Source organism: Microcebus murinus, chromosome 32, assembly GCF_040939455.1.
Source record: "Microcebus murinus isolate Inina chromosome 32, M.murinus_Inina_mat1.0, whole genome shotgun sequence".
Taxonomy (NCBI): Eukaryota; Metazoa; Chordata; class Mammalia; order Primates; family Cheirogaleidae; genus Microcebus; species Microcebus murinus.
The window spans coordinates 765,848-790,891 of NC_134135.1; the positions used below are offsets into that span (position 1 = coordinate 765,848).

Consider the following 25,044-nt stretch of genomic DNA (forward strand, 5'->3'; position numbering starts at 1 on the left):
CGGATGGGAGCCTCTGAAATGAGCCCTCTGAACTCGTCCCTTCACTCACTTCCTCGTGACTGGAGTTGCTGGAAGATGCTGGGACTGTCTGACCGCTGTAGGGTGGTTTTCAAGGACAAAAAAAAAATGTGGAGCAGGTTTTACCATCTCAAATACCAGTGTGTATGGAGCAAAAATTAAACTAAACAAATGTGATTCAGCTTTTACACAATTGATACTGTGGACTGGAATACCTCCCAGAGCACACGACTCCGATCCGCACCCCATCCAACACGGGCACCGTTGAATATGTGACATGTTGTTGTCATGACAACACATATGTTATATATGTTAGCCCTGCCTGTGCAATAAGGTAGACATCTTTTGGATACTTCTTGAAGGAAAATTATTATGTTTATTCCCCAATGGTATTGAAATAGTGGACTTTGTTGATTCTATGACACATGACAGTAAAAATACAATACATTATTATTGCAATATTACATAACAATACAACATGTAACAACTACATCATTCGATGATGTACTGTATTATTATTTTAGTGTGTCATATACATCAATACACATAACGTAGGGAAAGAATGAGCAAGGATTGGGACATTCCAATGAGCCTGGATTCTGGAAGCTGGCAGGTCCGGCATCACTACTTGAGCATATTATACATGGAGCTCAGCTGCGATAATTCTCCTGAGTGCTATACCTTTTCTGAGCAGAATCAAATGCCTGTGTGTTGAGCTGTGATATGAAATCAAGCACCATTCCACATAATCTGGGTCAGTTCTCAGGTCCAGAGTGGGAAGCTGGACCTGTGCCTTCCACCCTGTGCCTGGGAGCCCCACGTGCTGGGATCAGTTAATTTCCTCTGCTGGTTCCCCCGTGCTCTGGGGAATAGAATCACCTGGGGGGCTTTGAATACTGCAGATTCCTGGGCCCCACAGAGAGAGTGGTGGAGATTCTCATAGTGTGGTCCGGGAGCCTGCGGCACCAGCAACACCTGGATCCCGTCAGAGCCAAGATCCTCAGGCCGGCCCAGTGCACTGGAATAAAAGGGCCTCAGGGAATTTAATGCACACACTAGTCTGAGAAGCCCTGGTCTAGTCCTCAGCTGCCCAATGGACACCTAACGTGAGCCACATGTATTAATTTAACAGATTTTGTAGCCCCATAACAAAAAGTAATAAGAAAGATTAACAGGCCACTTCGGTAACATATCTTAATGTACCAAAAATATTCTCATTTTCAGGTGCCTCTACCCAAAGTCCAGCTGGACAATAACCCCTTGTGTCTGCTGTGCTGGAATGCACAATTCCAGGACATGACTTAAATATTTTCTTTCCTTAAAAATCTGCAGTTGGTTCTAATCTGATATCAGGACTGAGAAACTGTTGCTTGAGGTACAGAAATCTGAGGTGCCAGAAGTCCTCTAATGCCGTAATCCTGGAGAGCCCTCTGCACAGCTGCCTGTTCTGAGGCCGTCTATGACAGGGGCGTCTTGTGCCTGTTCCTCCAGGTGGGGCTCAGCACCCTGGGGTCGTGGGTAGAATAGATTTCATCTGGGGCTCCCGACCCTTGACCTGGGAAACCAGCTTCTGCAGATGCCAACTGTGCCTGATGTCCTTCTTCTGATGGACCCAGACTAGAGGAGACACCGCAAACCCTCCCCGAGGGCCACGGAGGCAGAAGACATAATCACATTTTGGACGCCTGGACTTTCCGAGATAAGCCAGACAGATACCACATCTCATGCTTCTTTAGATGTTCAGCCATATTCACTGTTGGGGAAAATGTGGGTGATGATGGGGTTACCCGGAGAGAATGCGTGTTGGGCCCGATTACCTTTCATCTCTACACGCACAGAGATGTGGAGTCCCTGGCACGTCCTCCCTAGTACTACACAGTAAGGACACAACACGTGTACAGACGTGGTGCTCATTGTCCAAGTACTCCTGGTCCTGACCTTCTGATATTGCTTTGCTAGGTGGAATGAAGAACCCAAAAAGTGCTTTCTCTCTACTTATTTTCAGTCAATCATGAACAGGAGTTATATTTTCTTGAGTAGCAGGAGATGTCCTCATTTGAGGGAAAGACAAAGTAAAGTGGTTTGATTTTTGCCCCTAGTAGTTACCCTAAAACATCTTTCAGCCTGGAATAACATTTATTTTCATTTCCTGGGTTAGCTTTTATTCCCTGAAGGAGAGGAAAATAACAAATTAGGTAAATTTTGTAGTTTAATCACAGATATTAGTAGGTGGGTTAGTAGAAATAAACAGTGGGTGCAGGGATGTGATCAGTTAATTCTTCACCCAGGCAGACGCACGCACCATTTATCTGTCTTTCCTTCCGGAGACGTGGAGTCAGAACTACTTTCTGTTGCGTGGGGCCCAAGGGTGAAGCTCACGCTCCCTGTGAGCTGGTCGGAGTCTCCAACAGGATGCACATCCACAGGGACAGCTATCACCTGCCTGCCATACGCACCTCTTCCGGCCCCTGGAATAAAGTCACTCGGGACAGGGGGTGTGCAGAGCTCCCGCTGTACAAAGTCACCTGCCACACCAGAGGTGGGGTAGAAGGTGGGCAGAGAAAGGAGGCATGGAACTGGAGGTGTGCCAACGATGTGGATTTTGATTTCTTCTTTGTCTAATTTTTTGAATTATGGAAATACTGATGGCAAAAATCACTTAAGAATCTCCATGCATAACGTGGCCTCCGTTTTAACCATAGCCCCCTTTGGTCTTTTTGAATCTCTTTTGAATGTACTTGATAGATACACATCAAGGAATCAAGCTGCAGGTTAAACACTCTGTGTGATTCTCCAGGCCTGACAAAGGCTGTGCCCGGGCAGCCTCCTCGGGAAGCTACCCTCCCTGCACCAGGTGTGGCTGTCTCTGAGCAGCTGCCGTCTAGGACCGGGGTCCTCTGGCTAGTGGTGTGCTGTCACTACCTTTGTGTTCCTACCCAGGTGCTTTCTTTCCTGGGTCTCCAACCGAGGCCTTGGGTGGAGCCCCTCTTCAGGTCCCTCTGCCCAGGCCTCCTTTCGGGACAGAGAGACATGTTCCCAACTGCGATTCAGCACCCAGTCTATTTCCACTCCTAGCTCTTCCTGCTCACACTCCCCCTGCCCCCCGTGCTTACCCAGAGTCTACAAAACTGCCAGAACTGTTCTTTGGGCATCTCTAAACAGTGAGGAAACACCTGTGTCTGGGCGGATCCTCGTGACCCTCGACAGGTGTGTGTTTGGGGGAAAGTGGGTGGAGGAATTGGTGCCTTCTTGGTCAGACTCTTGCTTACGCTGCGGTAAGGGTCCCCCGCCCCTGTGCAACAGAAAAGAAAGAAAACAATAAATTCTATGGGAAATCTACACCAGGAACTAAGGTTATAAAACTACTAACTTGCTTTATGGCGTATGTAACTTACTTTCTTAGAAAGCACAGGCCTGCACGGGAAAGGTAATGCAAGGCCGACACGCATGCCTGCCCACTCCCTGCTCAGCACCTGCCCCCTAGGAGTAGAGACAACTACTTTGTAACTGTGCCCCTCACCCTTCCTAAAAATGTATAAAGGACCGTTTCACTCTTTGTTCAGGGCTAGGAATTTGGACCCTGTCCTCTGAGCCTCGCTGGTGAATAAAGGCTCGTCTTGTCCCCTCCGGGTCTCTGGGTCAGTGCTTAGGAGAAGGGGACCCTGCGCCTCCTGCCACATCCTGGCCCCCTTGCCAGGAGGGCGTTTGGTTGACGGGACCCAAGGCGCCTTAGGCTGCACAGCGGGGTCCTCAGTTTCCCTGCTGACACGTGCCACTGAGAGCGCTCCCGAGGCCGCTGTCACCCCGAGTGGGAGTCTCACCTGGACGACAGGAGCCCCCGCCCGGAGCCCCAGCCTGGGCGCAGACCAGGGGAGGACCGAGGCTCTGGCAGACGTCTGAACCGCGGTAGGAGCCCGGGCCTCACCCCGTCCCGCTGACGGAAGCCCCGACAGCCCGCGGACTCCAGTGTCCCCTACAGCAGACACCGGCCGTGCTGGCCGGGCGGGACGTGCGGGTGCGGGGCGTGGACGAAGGGCGACGAGACGGACCGGGCGGTCCCCAAGCTCCACAGGCCGGAGCGGGAGTTGACTCTGACCCGCGGGTCCAGGGCCACCGCACAGGGCTCAGGGCCCAGGACGTGACAGCCGGGTCGCGGCCTGCAGGTGCTGACAGGGCCTGGGACATCCCTTAGGGAGGACAGGACAAGGCACAGGGTGTCCGTCTCTCCGCGTGGAGAGGCCTCGGTGGACCCGGACCTCAGGAACCGAGGGCGGGGGTCAGGGAACACCCACAGCCTTAGAGATCGCGGTTAAGAACGTTAGGAAAGCGTTTATGGGGACTATGGGGTCAAGAGGAGGGCCCCAGGTTGAGGGCACCCCGTGAATCCCATGGCCTGCTGGTGGGCGCAGTGGGCACTAGAGGGCGCGCTAGACAAGGCTCTCACTCGGGCAGTGAGGACGGTAGAGACAGGGGCCCAGGTCACCCGACCTTCCCCTCTATGGATACTTGGCTGCAACTAGAACTGAACCCCACCCCCCTTGGCTTAGGGGTCCCGCTTCCCGTGTACTAGTAGCAAAGAAGGGAGACAGAGGGAGGATAACTTGGGACTCTCGAGGGCCAATGAAAGGGGCCTCAGGTGCACCCGTGCTGGCAGGAGACCCGGAGCGCCTCGGCCCGGATTCGCCTCCAGCGTTTGCTCCGGGCACCAACGTCAGCCCCCCAAGCAGCCGACGTCTCCCGCCTCTCCTCGGGTCACCTCACTGGAGACACGTTTGGACCCTGATCCTCACACTCAAGATCCCTGAGGGGTCTGGGGAACAGTCTTGTTTAAGTCCAGAGCTCTGCCCTTCTGTCTGGGCAATGCCGGAGACCACTGATGCTGACCCCTCCTCCAGGGGGAACCCCTCGTCCACCAGTACTCTCGGCCTACACCCCAGGATTATATCCATGAGATCAATAGCAATTGAGGGAGGTCAGAGGTCCTGGACAGGTGGGAGATGACAGTCAGATTCAACTGGGCCACCCCACCTTTGTCTATCAACCCTTCACAACTGCTGACCTGTTGAATTGGAAACATCACGCCTGTCCCATGGTGAGAGACCCCAGGGGATGATAGATTTGGTGCAGTCAACCTTCCAGACCCCTAACGGGAGGAGGGCAGTCATCCCCTTTATAACACAGGAGAACCGCAGCGTGTCTTACAGGCTGCCGCTGAGCGGGTAGAAGAAAATGCCCCTGCGGAGACGGTAATCCCTGAGCCTTATGCTCAGAGACGACTCCCAGCAGAAGAGCCGAGTGGGACCCAGGCAATCCTCATGGCAGGAGACAGGTGTCGTGTGCCTGCTTACGGGCCAGTCTCTGGGTCAACGCAGTCACAACAGGACGTCAGAGGTGCCTCACAATTCTGTCCAGAGCAAGGAGGAGAGTAAATATGCAAGGAAGAAAGGAAAAAATCGATCACTAAGTAATGCAGAGAAATGTAGAAATTCAAGTGTAGGGCCAGGCATACAATAAGCAAGGTGGTGAAATATGCTCTGAAGTAAGCATCATTTATTCATTTGTCCTGGTTTTCACTTCAAACCAGGGAGGCCCGCTTAAGAGGCATCCACAATGTGGTCCCCAAGTGTAGCCAAGGTCACTGAGATACTGCAGAGCCAGGTGAGAGTCCGGGAGCCTCCTACGAGAGACCGTGTGGGGACTCTCAAGCAGATACTCCCTTTGACCCTGAGGCCCCCCGAAATCAGCGGGTGATCCACACTGCTTTCGTGAGACACAGTGTGAGGGACACACACCCCAAGCTGCAGAAGCCTGAATGGTTTGCTGGGATGAAGACCACTCAGCTCTTGGAGGTCGTGAACTAGGTCTTTGTGAGCAGGATGTTTTACTATAGTAAAAACAGCCCATGAGGCCACTCATCCTGGGCAAGAAACTACACAAAAACTTTTGGGAAGATAGTTTGACATCCAACACCTCCCTGCTTTCGCTAAGAACCCAAGCTTGCCTTACACCATTTGCAGCTGTGGACGGAAAAATCCAAACTCTGAAATATTTTTTAATTTATTTATTTTTTTTATTTTGGCATATATGGGGGTACAAATTTTAAGGTTTCAATAAATGCCCTTTCGCCCCTCCCCCCACAAGTCTGCAACTCTGAAATATTTTAAAAGAAGTTTATTCTGATCCAAATTTAAAGACCATGATCTGGAGCCACTCTCAAAAAGCTTTGAGCAAGTGGACTCACTGTAGCTGGGTTACAGTTTAGTTTTATATATTTCAAAGAGATAGGGGTTACAGGTAAAGTCATCAGTCAATACGTGGAAGGCATACATTGGCTTTCCCGGAAAAGGTGGGCCATCTCGAAGCAGGGGTGTGGGGGAGCTTACATGTTACAGGTAGGTTTAAAGATTCCTTGCCTTCTAATTGATTAAAGACATGAAGCTTTGTCTAAAGGTCTGGAGTGTTTCAACATAAGGAGCTGTTCTCAGAGAAAAGCCACCAAACATAGATTTTTGTGTAAATGGAGGGCCTGCAGGTTTGTCTCAGGCCTGTTAACGGGTTACAAAGGCTGTCTCCAAGAAGGGAGGGAGGCCATGATGAGGTATGTATGACCTTCTTCCTCCTGACAGAAAATTTAGTTTTGGGGTATTCCTTTGGCCACGAGGGGGTCCATTCAGTCATCTGGTGCGGGTCGCTGAGCCTTAAAATTTTATTTTAGTTCACACAGCCAACACGACGCCAAACAAAACCCAGTGGTGTCTCCCGGAATTCAGACAGTAGGCGCTGCGCCCTTCGAGGACCTTCAGAAAGACTTCTCTGAGCTGCCTCAGTGCAACGGGTATGGATACTCGCTGGTGCTGGTGTGCACCTGCTCAGGGTGGGGTGAGGTTTCCCTTGCAGGACTGAGAGGCTCGAGAGCTAGTGAAGGTCCTATTAAGAAAAATAACCCCTCCATCTGGACTGCGCTTACAGACTGGCTCAGACAACGGGCCAGGATCACAGCAGCCGTAGTCGGGATGCCCTGCAAGGGGTTAGGGCCCTCTTGGAAGCTACGTGCCACTTACAGGCCCCAGAGTTTGGAGAGGTAGAGAAAATAAACAGAACCATAAAGGAAGGATTACAAAATCTATGCCAAAAAGCAAACCTTTCCTAGGTCAAGCTCTCCCTATGATCCTGTTTAGAATCAGGTGCACCCCACTAAGAGAACAGGACACTCGCCCTATGAAGGGCTGTGTGCTAGGCCTCCTCCCATGCTTAGGTCCCTGCCCAGACGACTGACAGAACAGGGAGAACTAGAAATTCATACGGTAATGGAGGGACTAGGAAAGATATCTAATGTCTTAAATAAATAATTTCAAGAGAGAGTCCCCATTAGCTTGTCAGCACCCAAACACCCCTTCTTGCCAGGGGATCAGGTATTGAAATTCTACCTCACTTAAGGCAAAGTAAAAGGGGCCGTTCACTGTCATACTCCCCACCCCAACAGCCCTCAGAGGACTAACCACTCTTGCCAACAAATGAGCTGAAAATTCTGGTGCAGAGGATCCCATGGGAGATGGGATGAAAAGATGGTTTGGAAAATAAAAAGGACTTATAACCTCTATATTAACTTCACTTATTATAGTTATAAAAGTACTTATCTTAGTAAGATGCTGTATTATACTTTGCACCCAAGGATTAACTCAAAGACTAATACAAACTGCCCTTCTTGTAAACATACCAGCAAAGCTCGTTCTGGTTCTATACATTCCCAGAGAGAAGCCAGAAGTCCCAGGACACCTTTTAGGTGAGACAAGCATTAGCCACTTCAAAGTGACTCTCCTCCTATTGTACCAGAGTGTCCTCCCATGGGGGATTTGCTAAAGCAAGACTGTAAGGATGCTGAAGCCTGAGAGTCAGTAAGTCAGTGAGGCTCTGCCAGAGCCACTGGCCTGAAGAAGGACCCTAGGGAGCCCTTTGCCTGTGAACACTCATTTTCTTTCAATGAAAAACACTCAGTGACTTCTTTCCACAAGCTGCTATTTCCTGTCTTTGGTCTCATTCTCTACCCTCCTGCTTACTAGTCTGGATGTCACATTCTCCCGATTTTTCAAGGGTTATTCAGGTCTAATTCCAAGTTTTCTTTTTAATTTCAGAATATCATGGGGGTACCCATGTTCTGGTTACATGGACTGCTTTTGTACTGCTTGAGTTAAAGTTATAAGCATGCCCATCACCCAGATAGTGGACATTGTACCCATCAGGTGTGATTTTACCCATCTCATTCTCCCTCCCACCTGCATGATTTCTTTTGTGTTTTACTTCCATCTGTGAGCATGAGTGCTGATCGGTTAGTTCCAATGTGACAGTGAAAAACTGTGGTGTTCAATTTTCTGATCTTTAGATGTTTCACTTACCTAATAAGTCCAAATTTTAACTCTCTGTCAAGGTACTCTCTCTTTAATCCCAACTATTGAGTAAGACCTGCTGTCCTAGACCTTCAGAGAACCGTGGTTTGTTCTGCATTAGTAACTACATTAGTGAGGGAGTTTGGCTTTTTTCTCTGCCTGATTTAAGGGGCTGTTGCGTCCAGTATCAGAACATGGATCTGTCAGCCCTGGATGGTTCACTGCAAAACTGTTTCAAGATGACCAGTAAATTCCTGTTTGAGGGGATATGGATGGATTCACATCTTACACCTCTAGAGAATGTGTGCTTTGCCCGAGATGAATTTCTGGTGAAAGACGATGATGTCATCCTAGTGAGTTTCCCTAGATCAGGTAAGAAGAATGTGTGTGTCTGTGAAGGGTGTGTGCCTGTGTGTGCATGCCTTTGTGTGTCTGTGTGTGTGTCTGTGTGTGTCTGTGTGTGTGTGTGTGTGTTCGAAGTATGTAATCTGTTTTTGATTTTACAGGCTCACATCTGTCAGGAGCTTGCCTTGAGTCTCAGATGAGACTTTGGAATTTGAACTTTTGAGGTTTCTGGAGGGAGTTAGGACTTCTGGGAACTATGGTGAAGGGGTGATTGTATATTTCATGAGAAGGAAATGAGATTGGGGGGGGTAGGAGTGGAATGCTATGGTTGGTTTGGATGTCTGTCCCCTCCAAGACTCATTTTGAAATTTGATCCCAGAGGTTGGAGGTAGGGCCTGGTGGGCAGTGTTTGGGTCATGGGGGCAGATCCCTGGTGAATGCCTTGATGCCATCCTCAGGGCAACAAGTGTATTCTTGCTCTTTTATTTCTGGTGAGATCTGATTGTTTAAAAGAGACTAACGCAGGAGTGGTGGGCACCCTGCACCATTCTTGCCACATAAGAAAATGCAGTCATGCCTTCCCAACAGTCCCCTTTCTTTATGAAAAAGATTTGGTCTCTAATATCTGGATTCAGTCAAAAGGCCACACTCCAGGATCCCAGGCCCCAAGGCCAGGGTCCCCACCCAAAAGACCTCACTCCACCATTGGGTGGAGAATGGACCCGGGCTGTGGGAATGCCTTCGGGAGGTGCCTGGGGCTGATGCCTCTCCTCGGTGCTGGTCTGCAGTCGAAGGGGGACTGATTCAGAAGACCCGGCCTCTCCCCTCAAGTTGGAGCAGCTCTGTAGTGCCACGAATGCGCCAGAGGACCCAGGGCACCAGACTGAGATGACTTTCTTCCAATGCCCTTTCCTGATTTCTTCACTCTCCATGTTAATAGGTTCCTGCCGTGAGCATTCTCTCAATGAACCACTTCTAGGAGATTTCCTGTCTCACACTCTGCTTTTAGGGAACCTGATTAAAGCAGCCCCCCTTTGCTGATCTCCTAATTCCTCATGCCATGTCTCATCCAGAATTTCACAAGAAATGGCCTGTGTGTGGCAAATTGGCTAACATTGGGGCCCGAGGCATTTGTCTTGTAGCCGTGTGTACATAGCCAGAAACCTGATTTTACATACAATTTAAGTTTATTTATGGTGAAATTGGGAGAGACGGTTGTTGAGCCTAGAGCCAAATCAAGAAAGCAATCACAGTTACAATGACTACACAAAACTCTATAGGAATATATTTTACCAAGCTGGTGAAGGATCTCTACAAGATGAACTATTAATACAAAAATACTGAGGAAAGAGATTGTAGATGATAAGAACAAATGGACAGACATCCATGGTCATGGATTGGAAGAATATTATTAAAATGACTATACTGCCCAAAGCACTCTACAGATTCAATGTGATGGCTATCAAATTACCAACATCATGTTCTTGGGACTCCCAGTGAAAACATTCTGAGAGGCTAAGGAGTCAGGTGGGCTCATAAAACCAAAGCACAGTGGGCATCTGGCCTGGGGATATAAATTGGTGATTATTCTGCTTTCAGGCATCATTTTCATGGGAATATCTCCTGGGGAAGAGGGTACAAAGTGACAAGGGAATGGGAACAGAGACTGTAGAATTGATAGTCAAGATTATAGGGGCCCACAAGTGATTGAAGAACTCTGGGTACCCAATGTGTGAAACATCTTCATAATGTTAATGCATCATATTAATATTATGATTCTCTCTTTTATTTTACTACTAGGAACACACTGGATGATTGAGATTCTCAGTCTGATCTACTACAATGGGGACCCTAGCTTGGTCCAAAGTGTCCCAAATTATGTCAGGTCCCCATGGATAGAGGATAATCATTTTCAGGAAAACATAAAGAAACAGGATGGATCACGCCTCATGACGTCACATCTCCCCGTACAATTATTCCCCAAGTCCTACTTTACCTCCAATGCCAAGGTGCGTGGATGTGGGTCCTTTTGAAGCGATCTCAGGGGAATGTTCTCTCCTTTGATGAGATGGTGCATCTAAGGAAGTAATCCAAGTCCATGGCACATACGCCAGTGTCCCTTGCCCCCACATCCATGGCAGTCATAATTAACTGATCATAGTGCTTCGCTCTGTGAACTCAGAGGTCAGTTCTAGATTTTTCTTAATGTAGTGGGACAGGACAGCTATTACCGATTAATTATTAAAGTTGGCCAAGGGTAAGATCAATTTAGCATTCTTTATCTAAGTGGAGAATGGGAAGGGAGGGCAGCCTGTATTAATAGAGTAGTGGTTTGAGAGTGAATATTTCTGTTGAATAATACCAGCTGTGTTTGAACAGATCAGCAGTTACGGTTTGGGGTATGAGGAAATGTGGATCACTCAGAAGAGCAGACAGAGATAAATATTCATACTGCACTTTCATAAACTTCTTGTATCTTTTAGATCATTTATATTATACGGAATCCAAAAGATGTTGTTACCTCTATATATCATTTATTAAAAGGAAGATTCAGACATAAGCAACCAAAAGATTTTGATGAATACTTGAACAACTTTATGCAAGGCAATGGTAAATAAAACCTAGACCTCTCATTATAAATTTTGGGGGATTATAGTAATCTGGGTAGTTTCAGAGATATGATCTATTTTGCATTCATTGTTTCAAAGAGTAAATCTGTGGTCCATAAATGTTTAAAATTTACCTGATGTCATGACAAATACTTAGCAGGAGATCAAAGATAGTATGATTTTATTCAATTCCTTTTTGTTTCAGAAAATCAGTCCAAATATGGAAACACTTCCTATGGTGCCTGAATGAATATATATTGTTTATTTCTGTATTTTCGATCCCTTCTGTTATCTCATCATCTTATATTCCTCACGTGGATTCTTTCTTATTGATGGTGTATAGATGCTCCTTGACTTATGATGGGGCTGTGTCCTAAGAAACTCATTGTAACCAATATCATAAGTCAACGATGCGTGTAGTACACCTAACCTTCCTACCAAACACCGTAGCTTAGCCTACCCAGCCTTAGAGATGTTCGGAACACTAACATGGATATCGTTAGCCTGGGAAATGATCAAAATTGAAAATTCAAAGTATGGTTTTTACTAAGTGTGTATTGATTTTATACCATTGTAAAGGTGAAACATTGTAAGGTGAACTATTTCCAGTTGGGGATCATCTGTAACAGATTCTTTACACAGCTTTTAAATTCTGAATTAACTGAATTCCCCCCTAATTCTTGGCAACATATTTTTCTGTTGAGAAGTTGTTAGAGGACATTTAGTATATTGCAGCGCTCTGATTTTCGTTTTATTTTAGATAATTGTATAGTTTCTGTGATGATCTGTATTTTTACTATTTTGGCTGAGGAGAGGCTTTTCACATTGAGCTATCATCAGATTTCCATGAGTGACTGGAAGATGTGTTTTGCAGGATGTATTCTCGTGGCCTGGGATTTCTGTGAAAGTTGCCACCCTTTCATTATCAATAGCCAAAAGAAATGAGTAGTTCAAAATTCAACATGACTCTTTTCTTCCCCACACTACTCCATACATAGAGTGCTTATTACAAATGTGGTTAGTTTGTATGTTCATTTGTACAACTATGATTCTTATTTTTTGAATAAAACACATTTTATAGGGGCTTTCACCACCATGAAACATGTTTTTTATATTCCTGGAAAGGTGTTTGGCTTTGTTTTTCAGGGTGTGGATTTTACCTTGGATAAATGTCATTGGCAAGTGTTTAAAAAATTTATCTTTTACTTTTTGAAATATTTTCAGATCTATAAAATATGTAAATGTACAAAGAGCTCCCATGTTAAATGCTAACATATTTCATAAGAGTGGTACAATGATCAGTGTCAGGAAATCACCATTTAAATATTGATACCTAATGTAAAGGCTATTCACAATTCACCAATCACCATTAATGTTAAATTTCCAAATTTCCAATCCTGGATCCAATCTTAGATCATATGTTGCATTTTTTAATTTTTAAAAATTTGTATAAATTTATGAGGTACAAGCATAACTGTGTTACACAGACAGATTGTTGCATAGTGGTGCACTCAGGGCTTTTAGTGCATCCACCACTGGAATAATGACATTGCACCCTTTAAGTAATTTCTCATCATCCATGCTTTCTCTGCACTCTACCCTCTGAGTCTCTGTTGTTTATCATTCAACACTCTGTGTTCATGTTTACACATTATTTCACTCCCAGTTATAAGTGAGGACATGAAGTATTTGTCTTTCTGTTTCTAGGTTGTTTCACTGATGATAACTATCCATGTTGCTGCAAAATACATTATTTATTCTTTTTTATGGCTGAATAGTATTCTATTGTGTTTATATACCACATTTTCTTTATCCAATCATGCTTTGATAGTCAGTTAGATTGATTCCATATGTTTGCAGTTGTGAATAGTGCCGTAATAAACATATGAGTGTAGGTATCTTTTTGATATGATTGCCTTTCCTTTGGGTAAATATCCAGTGGTGGGATTACTGTATTAAATGGTAGCTCTATTATTAGTTCTTTGAGAAATCTCCATAGTGTTTTCCATAAAGATGGTGCTAATTTACATTCCCACCAACAGTGTATAAGCATTATTCATTCTCCTCATCCTCCTGACCTGTTATTTTTTTTTTTTGTCTTTTTGATAATAGCCATTCTGACTGGTATAAGATGCTATCTCATTTTGGTTTAATTTGCATTTTTCTGATGATTAGTGATGTTGAGCATTTTTTCATATGCTTGTTGGCTATTTGTATGTCTTCTTTTGACAAATGTCTGTTTATGTTCTTTGCCCACTTTTTAACGCGATTGTCTTTGTTGTTGTCGAGTTGTTCGAGTTCCTTGTAAATTGTGTGTATTGGTCCCCCATTGGATATATACTTTGCAAATATTTCTCCCATGCTGCAGGTTGCCTGTTCACTCTATTGATTAGTTCTTTGGCTGTGCAGAAGCTATTTTGTTTACTTAAGTCCCATTTGTCTATTTTTATATTTGTTGCTTTTGCTTTTCAACTCTTTGTCATACATTCTTTGCCTAAACCAATGCCAGGAAGAGTTCCACTAGGTTTTCTTCTAGGATCTTTATAATTATGGATGTTACATTTAAGTTAATAATCCATCTTGAATTATTAATAATTTTTGTATATGGTGAGAGGTAGGGGTCCAATTTCATTCTTCTTCACATAGCAATCAATTTTCACAGCATCATTTATTGAAAAGTTATCCTTTCCTCATTGTAAGTTCTTGTTGATTTTGTCAAATATCAGTTTGCTATAGATATGTCACTGTATTTCTGGGTTTTCTATTCTATTTTATTTATCTATTTGTCTATTTTTATACCATTATTCTTTTGTGGTTACTGTAGCCTTGTAGTGTAATTTGAATTCAGGTAATATGATGCCTCCACTATTTTCTTTTTGCTTAGGATTGCTTTGGGTATTTGGTCTCTTTTCTGGTTGCATATGAATTTTAGGATTGCCTTCTCTAATTCCGTGAAAAATGATGTTGGCATTTTGACAGATTGCATTGAATCTGTAGATTCATTGCTTTGGACAGTATGGTCATTTTAACAATATTAATTCTTTTGATCCACGAGTATGGGATGTTTACCCATTTGTGCCATCGATAATCTCTTTCAACAGTGTTTTGTAGTTTTTCTTAGAGAGATCCTTCAACTTCTTGGTTAAATATATCCCTAGGCATTTTTTGTAAATATTGTAAATGTGATTGTCCTCTTGATTTGGTTTTCAGTTTGACTGGTTTTGGGTATATAAAAATGCTACTAATTTTTGTATATTGATTTTATATTTTGAAACTTTACTGAATTTATTCATCAGAGATGTGAGGATGGTTCGACACATACAAATTAATGGATGTGATACATCACATAAGCATAACTAAGGACAAAAACCCTATGATCATCCCAACAGATGCAGAAAAAGCGTTTGATAAAATTCCAAATCCCTTCACGATAAAATCCCTCAATAAACCAGGCATAGAACGAACACACCTCAAAATAATAAAAGCCATATAAGACAAACCCACAGCAAACATCATAGTGAAAGGGAAAAATTGAAAATATTCCTTCTAAGAACTGAAAGAAGACAAGGATAGCCACTGCCAGCACTCCTGCTCAACACAATAGTGGAGGCCCTAGCCAGGGAAATCAGGCAAGAGAAAGAAATAAAAGGCATCCACATTGGAGCAGAGGAATCTCTGTTATCTGATTGTATAAACTTATAACTAGAAAACCCTAAAAGCTTCATTTTAAAACCTCCTAAATTTCAGACATTGCATTTAGTTATCTAGTCTTCTCTAATCTGAAACACTTTCTTTTTATCACCTTGACACTTTTGAAAACTGTCCAGTAAGTCTGTAAAATGTTCTTCAATTTGGCTTTCCCTGATATTCATTTCACCTCATACTGAATTGCAAGATATATTCCTTTGGCAAGTGTACTTCAGATATGATGCTGTGTGTTTTAGGAATCAATTCAGGAGGCACATGGTATCTACTTTACTCATTAGAAGTCATCTTACCTCTGTTCATTTGGTTAATGTGGTGTCTGTGAGGTTTCTCCCATGTTAATATTAATATTTTCCTTTTATAATTAATATATGTCTTATGGGGCAGTATTTTAAGAATATTCCATTTTTAGAATTCATTCATGACTCATTTCTCTGCCAATTATGACCATGGTGTTCGCCTAATGCTTCTACTTCCATCATTTCTACCACATTTCTTAATCGGAATTCTATTGTAAGAATCCTTATAATTCTATAGATTATAATATGATCTAGATAGATTATATAGATTATATATGTAAGATTTTGCATTTTTTCTTATCTATTCATATCAGCATGTATTCATAGATTCCTATTTTACGTTATGGATTTATAGTCCATTCTTACCATTATTTATTTTGTTTATAAATTAGTCTCAGATTTGTTGATTCCACCAGCAATGTGTGAGAGTTTCTATCTTGTCTGCCATACTGCTAACAGAATGTGTTGTTTTAGTTATTAATTTTTGTCAATCAAATAGGTCAATAATGGTATCTCAGGTTAGTTTTTATTGGCATTTCTTTAATTATGAGTAAGGCTGAACACCTTTTCATATCTTTAAGAGCCATTTTATATATTTCTTTTGTGATGTCTGTTTTTGTAATTTCCCCATTTTTCTATTTAGATTTAATCTTTTTCCCATTAATGTTTAAGAGCTTAAAAAATTAGCACTATTAGTCCATTGTAATATCTATTTCAAATATTTCTTACAGCTTGTGAGTTGTCTTTTCAACACCTTTTTTTTTTTGGTCATGCAATGTTTTAAAATATATATTAATGTTCTAATCTCTCATCATATCAGGAATTTTTTTAAAGAGATAGAGTCTCACCATCACCAGACTGGAGTGCAGTGGTGCGACCCCAGCTTACTGCAGCATCAAACTCCTAGGTGTAAGAGACCTTCTCACCTCTGCCTCTAAAATATCTAGGACTATAAGCATTCACCACCATACTCAGCTAATTAAAAAAAAATTATAGAGACAGGAACTTGCTATGTTGCCCATGATGGTCTCAATCTCCTGGCCTCAATTGATCTTCCCTCATTGGCCTCCCAAAGTGTTGGCATTACAGGTGTGAGCCACTGTGATTAGTCACATCAGGATTTTGAATCATAGTTAAGAACCTGTGCACCATCTGGGGGATGGTCATGATGGAGACTCAGACTTTTGGGGGGAGGGGGGAAATGGGCATTTATTGAAACCTTAAAATCTGTACCCCCATAATATGCCAAAATAAAAAAAAAAAGAACCTTTTTTTCTACAGGGAAACTAAATATAAATTTATTAATATTATCTTTTCATACGTGTTACATTTTTTACATTTAAATTGCTGATTCATTATTCTTGTGATTGATGTGAGGAATAGATCTAATTTAATCTTTTTCCCCAAAGTGATACTGAGATGTCCTATTACCATTTATTAATAAGTGCATCATTGTTTGTTAAAAAGCTCCATAATGCACCAGTTGTTGGCACAGAAACCAATATCATCTGGAAAGATGGATGTCAAAGTCCCTATTTAGAAATTCCTTCAAAACTGATTGAATGTGTAGAATTTAAGAACACCTAAACACATATAGTTCACTTCTATTACACTTAAAAAATCTGGGCTAATTTGCCATTGCACACTTGAAAGCAGAAGTCAGAAAAAAATTAGAGCTAATTTTTTCTTGTGTCTTTACCAATTCTAGCTCATTCAATAAACCAGTTATAGTATCAAAAAAAAAAAAATCTGGGCTAGATACAGTGGATCACGCCATAATCCCAGCACTTTGGGAGGCCAAGGCAAAAGTATCTCTTGAGGCTAGGAGTTCAAGACAAGCCGGGGTGACATAGCAAGGCCTTGTCTCTACAAAATAATAAAATTTTAAATTAGCTGGGTGTAGTGGCACATGCCTATAGTCCCATCTACTTGGGAGGCTGAGATGAGAGGTTAGCTTGAGTCCAGGAGTTCAAAGCTACAGTTAGCTATGATCACCACTGCACTCCAGCCTGGGTGACAGAGTGAGACCCTGTCTCTTAAAAAAAATATAAGTATCAGAGTCCTGTTGTCACTAAAAAAATAAAAATAAATAAAAATAAATAAAATAAAAAAATATAAGTGGTAACAATGAATATAGTTGTTTCTCAGTACATAGAATAATGCATCTCAGATTTGCTGATTTATTTAATCATTTTACAGTAAACTTCTAGACAAAGAGGTTTGGCCTTATTCCTTTTACATATTCCACAAAATAAACATGAACTTTCACTTAGGAATGGCAATAAATATTCAAGGAATATGAATTTGAGAGGAATAATTAGCTTTTGTCTTTTGTGCCTATTACTGCAGTTGTTTACGGATCTTGGTTCGATCATGTTCTTGGATGGATAAAGAGGAGAGAAATGGGGTCCTTCCTACTGATTTTCTATGAGGAGCTGCAAAAGGTAATTCTCTTTTCCTTTCCCTCCTAGTGTTAGCCATACTGTCCTCTCTTTCCTAGATCCCTTTCTATTCCTCTGGGTAGAGACATTCCTGAGAGGCAGTGCAGTGTGGTGGGCAAGACCTTGACCCTCTGAGCCAGGCTTCCTGCCACTGACTGGGCAACCTCAGCAAGTTCTTACCCACTCCGCGCCTCAGCGTCCCATCCCTAAACCTGGATAACAGCGGTACCTTTCTGAACCGTGAGAATACAATGAACAGTATTGAGAATAGTGTCTGGCATTGTGTGTGTGTGTTAGCTATGACATCATTACAGACCTATGTTCCTTTCAAACATGTCTCTGTTTTCAGGATAAGACACTCTAAAGGCGTTTGGTCAGAATGGCAGCCTGGCATATCTTATGCTCATCTCTTTGGTTTATGCACATTCTCCAAGAAGCACATATATGCTATTACATGGAAATTGTGATTTACATACAAAGATATTCCCACCTGATAACTCCTACATCTCATCAACATGCCCCAAGCACCTATGTTTGTCTCCAACTTGGGAGCCATATGGCAATTGGATGGGCTGTGGGACTAGCAGCCTAGGCACGAGTCATGTCACTTCAACTCTCAGACATTGTTCCGTGTTAAAGCCCTCTAGTCAGAGTTCCCATGAGAGGAGGCCTTGAAGAGGGAAATCGCGAACAGGAATCTAACCACTGTAGACTTTGTGTTACAGGCAACCATTCTGGTGCCAATAACAATAGCCAATTTTCATCAAAGCCTTTCTCTATTCCAAATGTACTTCTGTTAACTCATTTAATCCAGGGACCACTGAAGTTTCTAGTTCCCTTTTATAATGGAGAGTTATTTCTGGAAAGTGGCTACCCATGTAGGAACCCCATTTTTCAGGCCCCTTTGCTTCCAGATGGGGAAAGCGGCTTGGTTTTGCCAACAAAAAGCTGGTGTTGCTTCAGGGTGGAATTGATACAGGAAAGGGCGCCTCTTTTGCCTGCCTGCCTTCCTTCCTTCCTTCCTTCCTTCCTTCCTAGATTCAAGATATTTTATTGATTTTACTCTAATTCTTATTTATTTATTTATTTATTTATTTATTTATTTATTTATTTATTTATTTTATTTCAGCATATTACGGGGATACAAATGTTTAGGTTATATATATTGCCTTTGCCCCACAGTAGACAGAGCTTCAGGTGTGTCCATTCCACACATGGTGCACACTGCACCCAGTAGGTGTGAATATACCCATCCCCTCCTCCCCTTTCCCATCTGCCCGACGCCCGATGAATGTTGCTACTATATGTTCACTTAAGTGTTGGTCAGTTAAGAAGGGGTGCTTCTTTTATGTGATATTTTTCTTCATCCACCAATGGAAGAAAGAGATGTGTGAACATGTGAGGAGGGATAGAGCCAACAAAGAGAGTGGAGGTTAGGACCATGAAGAGTCATATTAAAATGCATGTGACTAGCAGAATCCACCTAGACTTTTTATGAACAAGGAACAAACTTAGTGCCAAATGTTAGAATGTCAAGGAAATTTATTATGTAGTCTTAACCAACTTACATGGTAGGTACCTTTACAATCTCCAATTTATAGATCTGAAAACTGAGGCATATAAGACATCAGAAATTGCATAGGAACCCACAGATATTAAGAGTTTGACTTTGATTAGAATTCAAGCACCTGTTTCATAGCCTGTGCTTATAAACACTATCTGCTGACAATCTTTCCTTCCTATAGGACTTCAGGGGCAGTGTGGAGAAGATTTGTCAATTTCTTGGTAAAAAATTGAAGCCACATGAAATCGATTCAGTCTTGCAAAACAGTTCCTTCTCAGCCATGAAAGAGAACAAGATGTCCAACTATTCCACACCAGACAACCACATAACTCGTGTCATCACTTCACCAATGTTGAGAAAGGGTGAGAGCCAGTGTTTTGGGGGAGCAAAGGTGTATCCCACAGATGAGATGGGCTGTTTCTCAGCAGTCACATGAAGTGCACGACATGGAAACACATGTGTTTGAATCCCAACTACCCCTTTTTGAAGGGACTGGTCATTTTCAGAATAAAGAGTAAAATGGGCCTGGCAGGACTGTAGTAAGAAAGGGTCAGAAGATACATCGCTCATCTTCTCCTCTTGCTTCTATAGAGATAAGAGAAAGCCCAGAGCACCAGGACCCTCAGCAGATGTTTGCTTGTCAGATTCTCCAGGCGGCCTTTACTGATTTAACTGTTCACTTAGAAGTAATCATAGATTCCCAGGAAGCTTCCAAAGTAGTGCCGAGAGTTCCCGTGTGCCTTTCCCCCTCTCTACATCCTCACAAACGTAGGACAGTATCAAATCCAGGATATTGACATCACAGAAATCCACAGGCCTTATTAAGATCTAACCAGATTTACATGCACTTGATTGTGTGTCTGTTTGTATATTTCTACAAAATTTTATCACATACATGAAGTCATACAAGATCACCACCTTAAAAATCCCTGGCAATCACAGATATGTTCTCTGGCTCTATACATGTGTCACTATGAGAGTGTTACGTAAGTAGAGTTATATAGTATGTGATCTCTTGGCATTAAGTTTTTTCACAGCACAATACCTTTGACCTCCATCCAAGCTGTTCCCTGTGTATCCTTTTTATTCCTGAGTGGTCCATATGGCCATGAGTTATGCCACGTGGTGAACACAGTGGATATTAGCTATCATAATTTCCATGAGTTATCTCTTTTCATTAATCCCACAAAACCTTCTAACGTGGGAACTCTTATTACTGTGACCATTTTACCCACAGTTTCTTATAAACTTGGACAAGGTCACACAGACAGGAAAAGGCAGAGCCACGGTGAGAACAAAGACGTCCCTGATTCCTTCTCTGCTGAGCTTAATACTGTTGGCTGTGGCTTCTCCACAACACGGGGACTTGTGTGGGGCCATAGGAAAGGACAGGGTCTTTAAGGCACAAGCCCAGTAGACACCGCCTTCAGTATCCAGGACAAACTATTTCTGCTTTAAAATGTCCTCTGCAGTAGAGTTCACCATCCACAAAGGCAGGAGGTCCACTCTGAAATTAAATAGGTTTTGTTATAAAAAATATTTCTTCTGTTTATGAAAATATCTTGTTCTTACTATATATTCAACCTCCTAGTCTTGATTTTTATATCCAGGCAATTGTTTTATGAGATACAACCCCTTTGCCATTTGTGCCCAGTGGGCTTTGATAGAGCAGAAAAAGCACAAAATCTGTAGGATGCCCTGTTTTACTCTTCCCAGAAAAGATTGACTAGACTGATGTGGCCATTGAGGGACATGGAGTGACAGTCTTGGTTGCATGTCTCGTACTTTTCCTCAATGTCCTAATGCTTTTCCTTTGATCTCTGCTTGGCAGGAATTTCTGGGGACTGGAAAAACCACTTCACTGTGGCCCAGAGTGAAGCCTTTGACAAGTTATTTCAGGAGAAGATGTCAGGCTTGGATGCAGCACTCTTCCCCTGGTCCTGAGACTAAAACGTCTGATGGTTTTCAAGTGTTATCTATGCCTGTTATTTTTTCTCTCTGCATTTCTGCCTGATGGGTCACATCGAAAACAGAGAGCAAAATGTCACCTGCTTTCAGTGGTCTCATCTCACCTAACGTAGAGTCCAAGATAGCTCTGTCTATACCTATTCACTAAACCTAAATGGCAAGCAATGTATATCTGATCAATAAATGAAAATATTACTTGGACTGCCTGTTTCTTTCAAGCAACTACAACAGTAATAATATAATCTATTAGGATTTAAGGCAATCAATACAAGAGAGCCCTGTGCCCACCCATGTTTGAAATATACCAAGTTAGAAAGAGCAGTTAGAAATGTAACAATTAAATTATCGCCATGATGACTTATAAAACTGATATTGGAAAACAATGATGAAGTCTTTTTTGGCATCTGGCACAGTGGTTCATAACTGTAATCCTACCTCTTCAGGAGGCTGAGGCGGAAGGATCACCTGAGGTCAGGAATTCCAGACCAACCTGAGCAAGAGTGAGACACCGTCTTTATGAAAAGTCAGAAAAATTACTCAGGTATGGTGCCACGCCTGTAGTCCCAGCTACTCTGGAGGCTAAGGTGGGAGGATCGCTTGAGCCCAGGAGTTTAAGGTTGCAGTGAGCTATGATGACACCAATGCATTCTATGCTGAGCAACACAGTGAGACCCTGTCTCCAAAGAAAAAAAAGAAAAAGAAAAAATCCCACAAAAGTCTTTTTTGACCTGTCCACAAAACAGTGTTTGATCTGTCCCACAGAACAGCATTATTATATAAATGAGATATAACAGGAATAGATACTTGTCTAGCTGTGTAAAATAGATTCCAATCCCAAGTCATTCTTGACATAAACAAAAGGATGATAAAAATTATTCCTTGGAAAGCTATGTGTATAAAGCTTTTAACAATATTAATTCTTCTAATCCATGAACATAGGATATGTTTTCATTTATTTGTGTCTTCTTCAATTTCTTTCATCATTGTCTTATCTATTCCTAACAATTTTATTCTTTTGTTTGTTTGTTTTTGGATGGAATTTTAAGTTTTATCTTCCACATCACCTTCCTCTGAATGTATTTTGTGATATTCTTTCCTAGAAGATTTTCATTCTTTTTGATTGTAAGTGGGGATGTTTCCTTCATTTCTTTTTCAGAAACTGTGTTAGTATACAGAAATGCAAATTATTTTTGCATGTTTGTTAAAATGTTACACTACCCAAAGTGATCTACAGATTCAATGCATTCTCTATCAAAATTCCAATGTGAACATTTTTTGACAGAAATAGAAAAACAATCATGGAACTCCCGTGAAATCACAGAAGACCCCACATAACCAAAGCAATCTTTTTTTTTTATTATTTCAGCATATTATGGGAGTACAAATTTTAAGGTTTCAAAAAATGCCCTTCCCCCCTCCCCCCACAAGTCTGAGTTTCCAGCATGACCATCCCTCAGATGGTACACATGACACTCATTATGTATGTATATGCCCTCCCCCCTCCACCCTCCCACCTGCCCCACACCCTATTACTATAGTTCCTATGTGTCCACTTAGGTGCTGCTCAGTTAATACCAGTTTCATGGTGAGTCTATGTGGTGCTTGTTTTTCCATTCTTGGGATACTTCACTTAGTAGTATGGGTTCCAGCTCTAACCAGGAAAATATAAGATGTGCTATATCACCATTGATTCTTAGAGCCGAATAGTACTCTGTGGTATACATATACCACATTTTATTAATCCATTCTTGGATTGATGGGCACTTGGGCTATTTCCACAGCCTTGGGATTATGAATTGTGCTGCTATAAACATTCGGGTGCAGGTATCTTTTTTGTAGAGTGTCATTGGATCTTTTGGGTAGATGCCCAGTAATGGGATTGCTGGATCAAATGGTAGATCCACTTGTATCGCTTTAAGGTATCTCCATATTTCTTTCCACAGAGGTTAAACTAGTTTGCAACCCCATCAGCAGAGTAGGAGTGTTCTTCTCTCTCTGCATCCACGCCAGCATTTGTTGTTTGGAGACTTTTTGATAAAGGCCATTCTCACTGGAGTTAAGGGATACCTCATTGTGGTTTTGGTTTGCATTTCCCTGATGATTAGAGATGTTGAGCATTTTTCATGTTTGTTGGCCATTCTTCTGTCTTCTTCAGAAAAGTTTCTGTTCAAGTACTTTGCCCACTTTTTAATAGGGTTAATTGATTTTTTTCTTGCTGATTTTTGTGAGTTCTAAGTATATTTTAGTTATCAGCCCCTTATAAGATGCATAGGATGCAAAAATTTTCTCTCATTCTGTAGGTTGTCTGTTTACTTTCATGACTACTTCTTTGGCTGTGCAGAAGCTTCTTAGTTTGATCATGTCCCATTTATTTATTTTTGTTGCTGCTTTGATTGCCTTTGGGGACTTCTTCATAAACTCTTTGCCTAGGCCGATGTCTAGGAGAGTGTTTCCAATATTTTGGAGCTTATTAGAAATTTCTTTTTTCTGCTTTTCATTAGCTTAGCCAATGGTGTGTCAATTTTGTTTATTTTTTCAAAGAACCAATTTTTGTTTTATTAATCTCCTGAATAGCTTCCCTGTTTTCAATTTCGTTTAGTTCTGATTTGATCTTGTTGATTTCACTTCTTCTGCTGGGTTTGGGGTTGGTCTGTTCTTCTTTTTCCAGCTCTTTGAGTCGTTTCCTTAGATTGTCTATTTCTGATCTTTTTGACTTTTGGTTATAGGCATTTATGGAAATAAAATTTCCTCTCAGGACTGCTTTAGCTGTGTCCCAGAGGATTTGATAACTTGTCCCTCTATTGTCATTTTCTTCATAGAATTTTTTATTTCCATCTTGATCTCTTCATTTATGGAGTAATCATTTAGTAGGAGGTTTTTTAATTTCCACGTTTCTGTGTAGAAGTGTGAGTTTCTCTTAGGGTTGATTTCTATTTTTATTCCACTGTGATCTGAAAAGATACATGGTATGATTTCTATTTTTTTTTTTAATTTCTTGAGGTTTACTTTGTGTCCTAGGATATGGTCAATCTTAGAGAATGTCCCGCAAGCTGATCAGAAGAACGTATATTCAGTGGATTTGGGGTAGAATGTCCTGTAAATGTCAGTCAAATCCAATTGTTCTAGAGTTTTGTTTAAGTCCATTATTTCTTTTTAAATTTTCTGTTTGGAGGATCTGTCATGTGCCGTCAGTGGGGTGTTGAAATCTCCAGTGATTATGCAGTTGCTATTAATCCATTTGCTTAGCTCCAGTAAGGTTTGCTTTATGAATCTGGGTGCACCTAAGTTGGGTGCATATATATTTAAAATTGTTATCTCTTCTTGTTGAACTGTGTCCTTCACCATTATATAATGACTATTTTTGTCTTTCACTACTTTTGTTGGTTTAAAAACTATATAAAACTAAATTCTCTGAGATTAGAACTGCCACACCAGCCTTCTTTTGGCTTCCATTTGCTTGGAATACTGATCTCCACCCTTTTACTTTTAGTCTACATGCATCCTTGCAGGATAGATGTGTTTCCTGAAGACAGCATATACTTGGCCTATATTTTCTTATCCATTCAGCCAGCCTGTGTCTCTTGAGTGGAGAGTTTAAGCCATTCACATTTATTGAGAGAACTGATAGGTAAGGTAGATTACTGTTCATTCTGTTGGGTTGAATGTTGTTGCTTTGATTTCTCTCTTGAGCCATAGTAATATCTGGCCTTT

The 25,044-nt window shown here is 42.0% G+C and overlaps 1 protein-coding gene across 1 annotated transcript; it reads left to right on the forward strand.

Annotated features, from left to right (window-relative positions):
• The first annotated feature begins 3,608 nt into the window (after nt 1-3,608).
• LOC105868192 (sulfotransferase 2A1-like) lies at nt 3,609-21,534 on the forward strand. Its single transcript, XM_075999017.1, has 8 exons — nt 3,609-3,924; nt 6,734-6,853; nt 8,572-8,774; nt 10,548-10,756; nt 11,231-11,357; nt 17,710-17,804; nt 19,547-19,727; nt 21,197-21,534. Exons 3-8 carry the CDS (start codon nt 8,597-8,599, stop codon nt 21,307-21,309), a joined length of 903 nt encoding a protein of 300 aa, XP_075855132.1. The 5' UTR covers nt 3,609-3,924; nt 6,734-6,853; nt 8,572-8,596; the 3' UTR covers nt 21,310-21,534.
• Nucleotides 21,535-25,044: the final 3,510 nt, after the last annotated feature.